Source organism: Trachymyrmex cornetzi, unplaced genomic scaffold (assembly GCF_001594075.2).
Source record: "Trachymyrmex cornetzi isolate Tcor2-1 unplaced genomic scaffold, Tcor1.1 scaffold381, whole genome shotgun sequence".
In the NCBI taxonomy this organism is placed as follows: Eukaryota; Metazoa; Arthropoda; class Insecta; order Hymenoptera; family Formicidae; genus Trachymyrmex; species Trachymyrmex cornetzi.
Window position 1 is genome coordinate 29,135 of NW_017298545.1, and position 14,291 is coordinate 43,425.

Genomic DNA, 14,291 nt, shown 5'->3' on the forward strand with positions numbered 1-14,291 from the left:
TGCGCACCAGGCCGTCCACTGTGTACCGCTCTGTCATGCTCGATCCAGTTTCGAAACCTTGCGGAAGAACTTTGATAGAGCGGACAAAAGAAATCGATCCCTACGAATAGCCTCGATAAATTAACAACTGCACGAAATAGCTACGCTCTATGTCATTTTCTTAGGGAGTGATTACGATAAAAAAAAGAGAAGAAGCGGGGTTGCTTGAATGCTCGAGGGGAATGTACGCAGCAGGAAAAGAGAGCGAACAAACATAGAGGTTTGTTGGAAGAAGTAATAGATAGGGGAGATAAACATATTAAACTTATCGCAGAATTGCAGGACACAAAAAGCAGGTAGAAAAGAATAGGGTAGGGAATACGAAAGGACATTTGTAAGAAAATGGAAGAAATAAATAGAATTTGAATTATTCTTTAAATAAATTGGTTAACAGCAATAATGTTGATTTATTAACTTTTATTATTATGTAATGTTGTGTTATATTTTTCACACTTGCAAAAATTGTATCTTACGATATTTGCATGATGGACTTGGCAAGTTGAAATTCTATCGAATGTAATAGAAAGTAGTTCACTTGAAAGGAGTGTACTTTTTATTAGAATTAGAAGCCTGTCTTTTTAGCTAAACTTCATCTTTTCTCTTTTTCTTTTCCCGTTGGATGATAACTCTGATGAGTTGAAAGAAATAGCTAAAAAGAACAGATCCTGGATATGAAAGTGATAAAAAAAGTCCATCTACTTTACACTACTAGCATTTACGAATACAGTACTCATTACGTTTTTTTGAAGTCAGTCATCATAAACTAAATAGTACACCAACACATCAACATTAAGGGATGGTGATTCTCCGCAATCACTCGCGGTACTTTCTGTCACAGGCGGGCAGAATGCCACTGGCGATAAATTCCATCGCTTTCCTCATGCACGTCATTCATCATTGTAGGTACTTTGCTCGCGTATGTATGTACATATACGCATGTACACGTATTACTTTTCTCCTGATGACCGCGAAGAAACATCTCACGCGACTCGAATCCGCAAATCGCGCTTGCAATGTCGCTCACCCGGTTTTACCGCCGCAAGGCCCTCAGCTCCCGTTCGCAGCAGTACCGCAGTACCGTGTAATTAGTAAGAGCGAAATGTTTAGGCTGCTCTCATCCGTCGCCGAAGAAACGCCCCTTCATATACAGGACATATAGTACGTATTCCTTTGCTACCAGAGGAAGAGGAAATGGGATTTAGTATCTCGGAAGATCATAATTTAAGTAATGGTCTTTTTATTCCCCGTATAAATTTTTAAGTATGAAAAATTAATAGCTGTCGTCAAACATTGTTCCATAAAGATACAAAATCACGAAGATAGAAAGATTCTTCCATTTTCTTACAAATGCCCTTTCATATTCCCTATTACGATAATAGATCGTTTCAATGATCCTTAGCAATGATAGAGAATAAAAGGTATTTTAATAAGTTAAATGAAATATGTTAATAATTCCTGTTGTCTGCAAACTGGAATTTAATAGCGTAGGACTTAAACAATTTATCGCATATTGTTAATCACTACAACTGTTTCTCGAGCGTAAAACTTGGAGTCCTGTTCAGCATCAGTATAATTGCACGGTAGATTGGCCTCATCATAATCTAATTAGTGACATCTGATAAATTGTTCTTATGTGCTCGTACACGTGCAATTACACCAGTGTGCAGAGAGCTTAATGCGGCCGAGGCCCGAAAGGCGCCATGTTACGTTACGTTACATGGAGTGGTCCACTGATTATAGTTCGTTAATTATCGGTGGCCGCAGCCAACCGAAATTGGAGGATTCAGAGTCGCCACTCTTGTTCGCGCATATTAAGCCAGAGTGAGAATAAAAGCATAAAGATCGTCTTTCTTCGCATTGCGTACAAAAAAAAATATCAATCGGTTCCGACATGGTTTGCTCATATAGTATAAAGATAAAAGGGGTAGTTAATGCATGTTTACGCTTTGTGATTAGTTATGTCCCAAAAGTCACAATTAAACTTTGCAACGCTTAAATCGACAGAACAGTAGAATAATTACATATGAACTGCCACTACGTATAATAGGTATACAAATAACGTTATACTGAAGTATAAAATAGTAAAAAATACGAAAAGGCAACACTAAGATTGTTAAAACACACTCAATCCATCTAGAATTTCCATCTAAACTACATTATTACTTCTTCTCCATGAACCTCCCGTGTCTTTCACTTACGGAGACGTTATGTTATCCTACAAAAGACTCTTGCTTATCCTATCCAGATCTGCATTGCAAAGGAGAAGAAGCAAAGAAGAAAGAACGCGGCGAATAGAAAGAAGGGCGTAGTGCGGGAGATTCTTGCCAGTCCTTCCGCCGTTTTTCGAGGCGTATCCTATCTGCTACACCCGGGGCACGAATACGAATTAGGACCGAGTCGCAGCGGGATCGGGGCACGGCCGATTTCGTGTATGCTGGTGCCTTGGGCAACGGTAAGTTGCTGCAGTGGGTCTAGCCACTGCTCTGCCCTCTGTAATTATACCGTGTACAGCCCACCGCCGCTTTACTCTTTCTCCGAGAGCCTTACTTCTCTCCCTTCGCTCCCTCGTACATTTCTGTTCCTCGGCAATGTCTCGTGTTGTTCAATGTGCGTCTCGCCGGCCGTGGTCCCGCCGGGGGCGAAGGTTGCGCTGAAAGCTGAAACAGCCGTCTTCGAGTACCTCCCTTGCCATCTCCCACAAGCTCTTGTCTGACTCCAACATGTCGATTTCTTACCTTCAATCACTATCTACATTCTGTTCCTGGTGTTGGCAGCTAAATGTGTATTTAACAAAATAATGATTTTGGAAAAGAAAAAAATGTTATAATTATTAATTTCTATTTGCGAGGGTAAAGCTCGTGTGTGTTGTGTAGTCTTATTTTTACATAATTACACGTTGACATATTATAATTCGCTATAGTTATTAAAATATAAATTGTAGTATATAGACGATGTTGTAGACGATTTTAACTATTACTAGTTATTAAAATATAAATTGCAGTAGTCGTTGTAAATTATTTTTACAAGTGCCTCAACAAGGTAAAGACGGCTCTATTGATCGCAACCGACGATAAGTCATCGCACGTCCAACCTTTTACTATGACACTCCTCAAGCATGACTATCAGGTTATATATCGTTATTGCTTTCTTATCATCGTATCGAGATTGACTTTACGCGGCACGTAATTAGCATCGAGGAATTATTACAAGTAGCGCGCGCCTTTGATTTACGGGACGTAGGGTGCGCTTAGCTGCGCGCTGCCGCGCTCCATGAACCGCTTTTCTGATCTCGTGATTTCGCAATCTTGTATCTACCGCATTACGCAAAATCGTGCGAGCAATTATCTCACACACGCACGTCGGCGCGGTGCGTACCCTCCATTCATTGCGTCGGACATCGTCGCGGCCGATATTCAACGAGCGCATCATCTACATCTCGGTCGCCTGGAGCAGTCGGTGCCCCGTTGTGGATATTGGAGAGAAGGATAATTGGTTCGGGAGCGCCATTTCATTCGCGCGATCATCCCGATATGTATCTCGATACGTATCTAGCAGCGTTGTTCGGCGCAATGGCGGCGCGATGGCGATTCCGAGCCGATTTAATATTCGTGAAAAACGCGCCGGGCGCCTACTGACGGACGATTGGTACCCAACCCCCCCCGGGTGTCTTCATCTTTGTTTTTCCATCGGCTTATTTATTCTGTAAAATTATCGAGACGGTCATCTGCGTACGTCATGCCACCGTGTATAATCACAGGGAGAAAAAGAAAGAGGATGACTGGGTCATTGCGCTGTGCGACAGCACGGATTTGCATCAAGTTTACCTTTTGCTCTATTTCTTTCTGTTGTTATATAAATTGCTAATTATTGTTATTTTCGTGATTAATTTGCAGATAAAAACGTGCCATGTTTAAGATAATTTTATTGTGGTTTATACGTACGTAGAAAGAATAGTTTTGCTAAAGTATCTAAAAATTTAGCTAAATATAAACCTGAATATAATCTTGTTATTTTCAAATTTATATCTAGCTAAATTTTTAGATACTTCAGCAAAACTATTCTTTTCATGTATATGTATAAGTCACAATATATCAAAATTAGAATACATATAAGAAAGTAAGTAGTCAAGATATTACCGATTCAATTGACATTATTTTTATTATAAATTATGAGATTATTTCCTTTACTCACAGCAGTGTACAACAAACGGATGTAGCTATCTACAATTAGTAAGTTCAGTAAATAAAACTGATTTTTTTATTTAAATCTTATGTTTTTACATGAGAAGAATCTCGCTAGGTTATCGATGTAAAAGTCAATGACGCCAGGCTGACGCGACATGTCAAGTACTGCTCGATTTATAACGAGAGTCCATGGCAGTCTTGATAAATTGCCGTAATCTCAGTTAAACGTTATGACTCATATCTGCGATATAATCAACGAACGTTAGCACGGGTCTGAATGTGCAGCAATCTGTGTGTATGATACTTACGTACCTGTGTGATGCGTATGAATATGAAGATTCTCAATTACAATAATGATTATTAATGGATTATCATCTTGAAAAATATGTCATCTTGACAATAGTATTAATCCATATGCCAAAAAATTCTATTTTCTCAAAGGTATTTACAGCAATAACAGTTTAATGAGTAAACTATAGCTAAAAAGTAATACAATATACTGAATAAATCAAGTAATTGGACTCCTTATATTTGCATATAAAAATTAATTACAAAGGGACTATTATGGAGTCAACGCTGTAAGTGGTGCGCAATTCTTTATATATAATATTATTTAATAGATAATATACAAAGAATATAAATTGACGTTTCGGCTATTGTGTGATTTTTGCCATTCTCAGAATAAAATTAAATCCTACCCTGATACATGCATATTTTCTCGCTATGGTAGTAGGCCGCAAATATAAGCTCCGTGCACTACACACGGAGAGAATTTTCTTTTAAAATTTACTCTGAAAATATGGTAATTGTGGTACAATACAATATTTTAAAGATTTTTACCATGCACTTCAGTAAAATTGATCAAACTTATTTTATACTTTATTGTAGTTTTATTAATGAATGAGAGAGATTTATATTAAAATTCTTCGAGTCACAAAAATTCATAAGTAATGGTGGAAATCGTCAGATTGTTATAGTAAATTAAAACGAGAATAGAGACGTCAACGCTCTTTGACGGTTAATTTTATAATGTTGTTAAATATTATATATATAATAATAATAATAATAAATTTAACAACATTATAAAATTAACCGTCAAAGAGCGTTGACGTCTCTATTCTCGTTTTAATTTACTATAACAATCTGACGATTTCCACCATTACTTATGAATTTTTGTGACTGAGCGGTAGTGCACGGAGCTCGTGTTTGAGCTCAATATCTCAGCCAAGGAGCTAGATAACTTCGTGGACCGAAGATCGTGCTTCCTCATGGTTTCGTGTACTATGGACATATTATTATTCTTAGATTTAGTAGTACCATAGGGAGAAAATATGCATGTATCAGGGTAGGATTTAATTTTATTCTGAGAATGGCAAAAATCAATAGCCAAAACGTCAATTTATATTATTTGTATATCATCTATTAAATAATATTGTATAAAGAATTTGCGCACCACTTACACACACACACACAGAGTTGACTTCATAATAGCTCCTTTGTAATTAATTTTTATAAACTATAGCTATTTATGTTTAAAATATAGGTTTAAAATTTGGAGAGAGAGAGAGAGAGAGACATTGAAATTTTTATTTTCCAAAATTACGAAACTCCATGAAAATGCAAATTAATTTCAATTTTAATTTTAATTCAAAATTTCTGAAATTTTTACATTTCACTCGTAAATAATTCACGGATTAGCTGCTAGAAAGATTTGAGATAGAATTAATAAATGATAATGTATGTAAAGAACGCGTATTATATATACATATATGCATGCATTCTTGTGCAAGCCACTGTACTATCTTGGTTCTCCATTTGGTATATGTTTGCTGGTACATTTATGTTTTATTACACATGTTTAAGATTCCGCGTGCAGACATTGCTCCATAACGTACCTACATAATCGTTTTACTAATAAACTAACGCTATCCGAGACACCTGATAAAAGATAACGTGCAATGTCTACCACCGCTGTAAAATATTGCCTGTTAACACGAATCTAATGACGAATTAAAGAATTAACGGGAATCTCTTGCCCATATAATCTTATCATAAATCTGACGTCGATTTATTTTCGTTTTGATTTTTTTTACATGTTTTCTTTTATCTAGTTATTTATTTGCACATATCAGAATCTGTGCAAATGACTTGTGACTCATACTTTTACAAGTTCCTTAATTAACTGTAATTCTGTGAGAAACGTTCCCTTGGCTCATAGACTTTAATTTTCTTGCACGTGTACAGAAGGATGGTGGCGATTCTCCCTGCGGTGTTATTACTTATGTATACATATGAGATATTTTTAAATACATCGTCTCTTCAGGCAAGTAGGTAATTAATTAATTGACTGTTTGCTAATTATGTGAATTAGATGATTATTCACACGTGATATATTACGCAAATGCAATATCTGAGACCTCAATGATAAAATACCTATCAACCTAATTTACGTTATTATAATTACTGTACATTGTCTAATTAATCAGTTATTTGACTATATTTACGCACATTTCAACAAACTATACATCCATTAAAGAGACGAACATACATGTGTCAAACAATCTTCACGATTATTATTGTCTTTTGAGCGTTCACTGAAAAGTTTCACTCGAAAGCTGGTTTTCTATGGAAACCGAAGAGCATAAAAACATTTCTTTTTTACTTTCAAGCTGTGCTCCGGCGAAAAGTTTCACACAGCTGGCATCGCTGACAATACGCGCAAAAATAGATTATCAAGAGTACCGACTTATGAAGGATCGTAAAAGTCACCATATTGAAAATCAGTCGCTCGGCAAGACAGCCCGGTGATCATCGGTTCGATATACATAATATGCAGGCATATGACGTCTGTCATGCCGAGCAACGCGTTTTTGATCCGAGTTCGCGTGCGCGCAGATCGATCACGAGTGTTAAGACCGAGCGTGATACCGCTCTTTGCTGATTAACCAACGATGTTACCACCGTACCATGCGATGTACCAGATCGCAAAACTATATTTACGTGTTGATTCTGAGAATCGCCGTAGCTTCATTTAATTCTTATCAACAGAAGACCATCATTGGAAATTACGCAACGCTTTAATCGTGGAAATATAAGAATTATGAGGGAATTCTTAACCTTTTGCAGACCGACGACCCCATTTGAGGTCACCTCCTTTTATTTTGTAAACTGTTCGCTTGATTTGTACTTGGCCTATGAGATAACTTAATAATGTCTTATTGAAATGAGATCAAAATTTTTTAAATGATTCAATATAATAGGACGGAGAGAATTTTTTTAAAATAATTGGATTATCATAAAACTCGGTTTTAGGGAATTTTTAATTGCAAAATACAACATTAAGTTTCCAATTTCGTTTTATTTGCAAAATTAATACGCAAATAGTTAGTATTGATTTTCAAATTGACTTTTAAATTCTAATTATGAGCACTGTGATACTAGATTTTCCTTCATGGAGGCTACCTTCAAACTCAGCGATACTAAGAATTTCTTAAAACCGAGTTCCACAATAATTAAACTATTTCTTTGAAATCTGATGATAGAATTTTGAGGTCAGAATCGAAATCGGTAATCTCGAAAGCATTTAGATCTTCTATAAGTTACTTTGTTAGACAACTCCGCTCTTCAAAGGATCAAATGTGTATATAATAATAATAATAATAACGCATATTTGCAGTATTAAGCGTGGTCAATAATAATTTATTTAAATTTCCCTACAAAGCAATTTGCTTGTTTATATAGACAGTCCGTAAAGTCATTTACATACACCCATCGATAGAAATATTCTGACGTGTGATATCATTAGAGCTGAAACATATGATAGCATACATTAGCCATATGTTAAAACGCCCTTTTTTCCATCTCAAACAATCCACTGATATCAACGGGTATTTTCCAGTAAGAGACACAGATGACACAGTATAACACAATGAATCGTTGTATCTTTGTTTGCCAATGTTAAATAAAGATAAAATGATCACTGTGTTACGCTGTGTCTTTTGCTGAAAAGCATCAAATATCCGTAACCGTTGTCCACGTTTTGTAATTATCGTATAATTTATTAGAGGAGAAGATGATATTATGACCAGTGTGGATATAATAGCTCCTTTTGGTATCTCCACTATTAAATGGCAAATTCTAGTGATAATTTATGGAATTATTTGCTCAATAATTCACCGTTATACTATGATGTTAATATATCAATACACAATAGTCAGCATTTATTATAATGCATTTTTACTTTCAAAAATTTCAAAACGTTTTTAAAATACATTTTAGCATTTAATTGCATTACTTTCTCATTTTTCTTAAACTTTAAAGTATTATCGCACGAATATATATATATTTAAGTGTATTGTTTGTTATTTAACATTTTATTTAGTTGTATACATTTCGAGATAATATAGCATGGAATTTTGCTAATGTGACCCCCTAAGGCCGGTGTCCGATTCATGCTAACAACGCTTATGAGTATTGTTTGTCTTCGTTTAATATTTGACAAACAACAAGAATAAAATGATTTTTAAGCGTTATGAACGTGAATCGGACCGCGGATTAAGTGTGTTGATTGCTGATGGTCTCTTTTCGGAAATTTTTAAATCAAAATAATTATCAATCAAAATAAATCGATCGTAACTCTATCATTAATCTATAATTTATGTTATATAAGTACTATAAATTTTTAATACTGAGCAGCCTATATGCAAAAGAAATTACATATACATTTGTAAATATGCATTTGCCTACATTCTGTAATATTTTACTCTTTTATTATTTTTATGTAACAAATATGGATTTTTTTACAAAAAAACTAACTTTTTAAATAAATAATATCTTAAGTAACATATTTCGTAACTTTGAGCTAGAATCGATCAAACAACATTTCGACGAATATAACCATTAAGTTTTAAATTTAAATATTGATCATTAACCAAGTTATTGTATAAAATATAAACGGAGTGCCATGATACCACCTTCTCCTCGAATATCTCCCGCGCGACTCGCTGGAGAGTCTCTTGTTTGTGGCAAGTCTGAGAAAGTGTGAGTGGTAATCCACTTTATATTCATCACACCTCGCGAGCTAACCCGGGCATTGATTTCGCATTAGCGCGACCGACACATCGCGCCCATTCTCATTTCCTCCTTCTTCTCCACGCCACATCGTCCACACCACGATGCCGATATGTACACAACGCGCGCGTGTATGTACGCGCTCACGTGCCCTCGCCGCGACTCCATTCGTTCAAAGGGAGCGAAGCTTGACACGGCTGGGCTGCAGCACGCAACGTCGAGGGCGGCGGCGACCGCAATATTAGATTAATGGCGGATGTACTTCACTTTCGGAGAGCGTCCATCTCTTTCTCCATCCACCATAGAATTTCTGAGGAAATTAAAAGCTCCTCAAAGTCGTCACGACTAGCTGACTTTGTGGATCTCCTCTCTCTTTCTCTCTCTCTCTCTCTCTCTCTCTCTCTCTCTCTCCCCCCCCCCTCTCTCTTTTTTATCAATCTCAAATCCTGTATCTTATTTCGATTCTTATATCTTATTACAAACAAATCTTTCGAGAGAGAGAGAGAGCTTTTAGTGTACCGTTGAACGTCGGTGATACATCGAATCGATAGTGCAGGAGCCTTGACATAAATCGCAGTTGTGTACCACAATGTTAGAAAAACGATCGATGCACCGTAAAAAAATTAAGCAACCAATTTCCATAAATATTTAAGGATGTTTTGGCTGTACAGTATCTTTTGGCTATACAGTCATCTAAAAGTATATCAGTCAAACAATCAATTGAAATAAGCTAATACCAGTCAATATCATTCAAAAATTTTGATGATGTTAACCCGTGAATGTTAACGCTCTGAAACTAATTACAAAAAATAAAACAACGAATAATTTGGTTTACATCAATAGTTTTATGCAGCAAAGTGACTATATTTTTCTGCAGTTTTAGATCAATAACTTTTAAACGAATAATTGGATCCAAATAAACTTTAGCATGAATATTTATTATTGTTTGATCAGTAAATGTTTAAAATTTAATTTAATTCTTAATGTACTTCCCCATCAAATTTGCAAATAAATTTTACATAAAAATCAAAATTAACAAAAAAAATTAAAGAACTTTTAAACCAATAAGAGAATGGTGCTCAAATTTTACACAGATATTTAAACGTTGTAATGAAATCTGAAAAATTTTTTTATTTTTGGTAATGTTTTGATACATCCTTATATTAGATCAGCTTGATTTTTTATAATAAAAACATATCAAAGAAAATAATATATTTATCGATTATAAGAGAAGATAATGAAAAAATCTGAGATGCATTCTATCTATTATATCGCATGCATAAAAGTGGAAAGACTGTAATTTCTCCTATCTCTAATTAAACATAAATCATCGATATTCGCAGGTAGTCGAATCCATAAATATTAACCGATTTATTGCCGCCGCCGAATACAATTAACCGTTCGAAAAATATCGAATGTCATAAATCAGACTTGCGCCTCTATCCACGCGTATCGTATCCTCGTATGTAAATCTGGGTATCTGAACCAGTTTCCATCTCTGATCGATGCGGGATGGCGACTACGATACCAGACGATCGGCGGGCCAGATCGCGATGTGACGGCGACGACGAAGTTGCGGCGACGTAAACCAACGTGGAAAAAACGACGCAGAGAGTTATAACCGTCGATGTAACGGGAGGAAGGAGCCCGTCTCTTCGCTTGAACAAGCGGCAGCGACAGCGATGGCCTCGAGGGCCGAACGTGGCGGAATGGGGAGATCCCCGACTACGATCGCGCGATAAGATGCAGCGGCGTTGTCGGTTGACAAAGGGTCGTAGGAACGCCTACTCAGATCGGACGCACAACCGCTTGCGGGGGCGTCCATATTAAAATCTCCTCCCGTCTCCTCCCTTCATCCCTTACCTTCATGCCCTGCCATCGGGACCCCCGGTCCCGTGATCTTGTTTATTACCCGCAACGTACCGGTTGCCAGAAAACGCAGCGATCCTTTTCTAATGTATGCTGCAACTGGCTTGAAGTATGACGTTTAGACCGTTTAGACGACTACTCACTCTACTTATGGATTAGCATTGTTATTATAGCTTTTAATGATTAGAACTTTTATAATGTTACAAAATTACGATTTTTATTGTTAAAAAAGTTAATTTTGCTTTTTTGTATTCAGTAAAATAGCTACAAATTGATATATAAACATAAAAAAATACATTTATACATATCTTAAACTTAATCTATTTTCTCATTTTCAAAAATTGCGTAACAAAATTATACGTAATGATTAATTGTTATTTTGACATTTAATGAATTCTACATGTAAATCGTAAAATTCCAAATACAATAGAAAGTGCGATAAAAATCCATTGAAAAATATAATAAGAAATGCAATAAAGATGCAACAAAATATGAAAACAATTTTTTTTAGATCTAATGATTATATATATGTTTATCTAGAATAATTTTATGTATCTATAATTTTAATTATAAAAATTTGAATGCAAATATTATACAGGCATAATATTTTTCACACAAGAGAATTTGATGATAAATGGATGAAAATAATTAAATAACTAAATAAAGCACATATATAAATTCGTGTTGGTAAGAAACTCGAAAATATGACTCATGCTGCACTCTAGAACAGATCTCTTCAACTTGTTTCTGTCAGAAAGTAGTATCTGTTGAGCAAATGATAATGCTTTTTTTATTTTGTGCAATCAAGATATTGCATTTCAATTAATTGCATATATATATAATACATTACATTAATAAAATATACATTGTTGTTATATTTAAACAAAAATTAGAATCAAATTTTTATCTTTACTCTTCCATTTGATTTGGCAGTTGCCGCATGGTGGAGTTGCTTGCCTGATTCTTTGTTTATATTTTATATTGGTTTATATTTACGATTGAAGAGTGTTAATTCGTGTGTTACGATTCTAATAATTGATCGCAATTCGCATTTGTTTTATTTTTCTTTTTTATTACTCGCATCGCCAAGATGTTTCCATGTAGCTCGCAAAGAAAATATTGGATATTTAGCGATGAAAGCGAATTAACCATGTTGAGGGAGAAAACTAATGCTGATTTTATCGAAAAGCATGGTGCAAATATGACTGTGAGTCTACTTTTTCAGAACTACTCACTTAGAACTGTGGTTTTTTCAAACAACAATATTTGCGAATCTATTTCTGTTGTATTTCTGATTACCGAGACTAAATATTGTCGATGAAATTCTAGGTTATGTAGGCACAAATAAACATATAAGTATGTGTATAAAATATTGCTCTTATTATTAATTTAATACAATTTACTCCACTTTTCCTAAATATCTCTGTAATGATAAATTGATTAAAATAATGATTAATACAATTATATGAAAGTATAATAACAAATGCTATAGTTACAAGTGTTTAATCAGTTTAATTACAACACAGCCAGAAGAAAAGGAGGAATATTTTCTCTCGCATTTAGAAGAGCGTACATTACTCCGTTTTTATGAATTACAATTAAGAGACTTCTGTCGTCGATTCAATCCACCAATGCCTCGTGCTACTGTCGCCACTGCCTTACATTATTTTAAAAGGTTTTATCTCAGAAACAGTGTAATGGATTATCATCCAAAAGAGATTTTGGTCACTTGTGTTTATCTAGCGTGCAAAGTAATTATTCTCCTTGATATATATATTTTTTATAGTCATTTGTAATTTCAATCTTTTCATATGAAAAATACTCTTATTTTAGGTTGAAGAATTTAATGTCTCTATATCTCAATTTGTAGCAAATATTAAGGGAGATAGAGAAAAAGCATCTGACATAATTCTTAATAATGAATTACTTCTCATGCAACAGTTGAATTATAATCTTACTGTTCATAATCCATTTAGACCTGTGGAAGGATTGATGATTGACATAAAGGTTTTGATATAAGGATATTATTGATGTATGTTTTCCTATGTGTGACAGAAATAAATATGTTATGCATGTTTTTATAGACAAGGTATACATCTTTGGAAAATCCTGAAAAATTAAGGCAACACATAGATGAATTCTTGGAAAGAGTTTTTCTAACAGACAGTGTTCTTCTTTACGCTCCAAGTCAAATTGCGTTGGCTGCGACTTTGCATGCAGCATCCAGGGCTTCTGCAAACTTAGACAATTATGTTACCGACATACTCTTTTCGAGAGAACAATTGGGTGGGATTATAGAAGCTGTGCGAAGTAATTATATTTTGTGTATTGCATGATATTTGTATATACTGTAACTACATAAGCTATTCATCATTACAAATCAATTCTTATAGAAATACGTTCGATGGCTAAATGTGGGGAACCACCTTCACGAGAAGCAGTAAAAGCTTTAGAGAAGAGATTAGATAAATGCAGAAATCAAGAAAATAATCCTGATAGTGAAATGTAAGTATATTTATATATAAGTTCAATATTATTTTTTAAGATCATCCGTATAAGTTTAGAAAATTTTAGATACAAACAGAGAATGCAGGAAATGCTGGCTGAAGAGGATTTACAGGATAATGAAAAATATGCAAAAATTATTCAGGATCAGGCAGCTCATGATGATAAAATTTTGGGAGTTAATAACATTTTATCTCCCTCTGTTCCGTGATAATAAACTTTGTTATAATAATAAATATTTCTTCTTATATAATCCAAAAACAATAATAATATTAGGACTCTTGAATATTAAACAATATAACAAACAAAAAACATAGTAGGCTAATGAGAGTCAACCTTTCGACTCTCTTTGGAGTCCTCCTCGGCAAGAATAGGTCTGCTCGCGTTGCATGAAATCCCCAAATATTTTTGCACTTAAAATGAAATAGATACATATTTTGCCTTAAAAAGAGAGAAAGTGAAGATGTCGAATACCAAAAGTGCAAGCAACGCGAACAGACCTATTGATACAATTCCAATTAGCTCACATGTCCGCAATGCTTAAGTCACTCACAATATGTCTCTTCGTATATAATCCTACACAAAAAATTTATATTCCTTGTATAGGAAAAATTGTATAAAATA

General features: G+C 34.7%; 1 protein-coding gene across 1 annotated transcript; it reads left to right on the forward strand.

Annotated features, from left to right (window-relative positions):
• Window positions 1–12,135: 12,135 nt before the first annotated feature.
• Window positions 12,136–13,878, forward strand: CycH (cyclin H). Its single transcript, XM_018511603.1, has 6 exons — window positions 12,136–12,369; window positions 12,689–12,913; window positions 12,996–13,169; window positions 13,247–13,472; window positions 13,556–13,667; window positions 13,737–13,878. Exons 1-6 carry the CDS (start codon window positions 12,253–12,255, stop codon window positions 13,876–13,878), a joined length of 996 nt encoding a protein of 331 aa, XP_018367105.1. The 5' UTR covers window positions 12,136–12,252.
• The last annotated feature ends 413 nt before the right edge of the window (window positions 13,879–14,291 follow it).

Coding starts and splice junctions, on each gene's coding strand:
- CycH (XM_018511603.1), top strand. CDS start 12,253: ATGTTTCCATGTAGCTCGCAAAGAAAATATTGGATATTTAGCGATGAA. Junction 12,370..12,688: donor AGCATGGTGCAAATATGACT/GTGAGTCTACTT, acceptor ATTACAACACAG/CCAGAAGAAAAGGAGGAATA. Junction 12,914..12,995: donor GTGTTTATCTAGCGTGCAAA/GTAATTATTCTC, acceptor CTCTTATTTTAG/GTTGAAGAATTTAATGTCTC.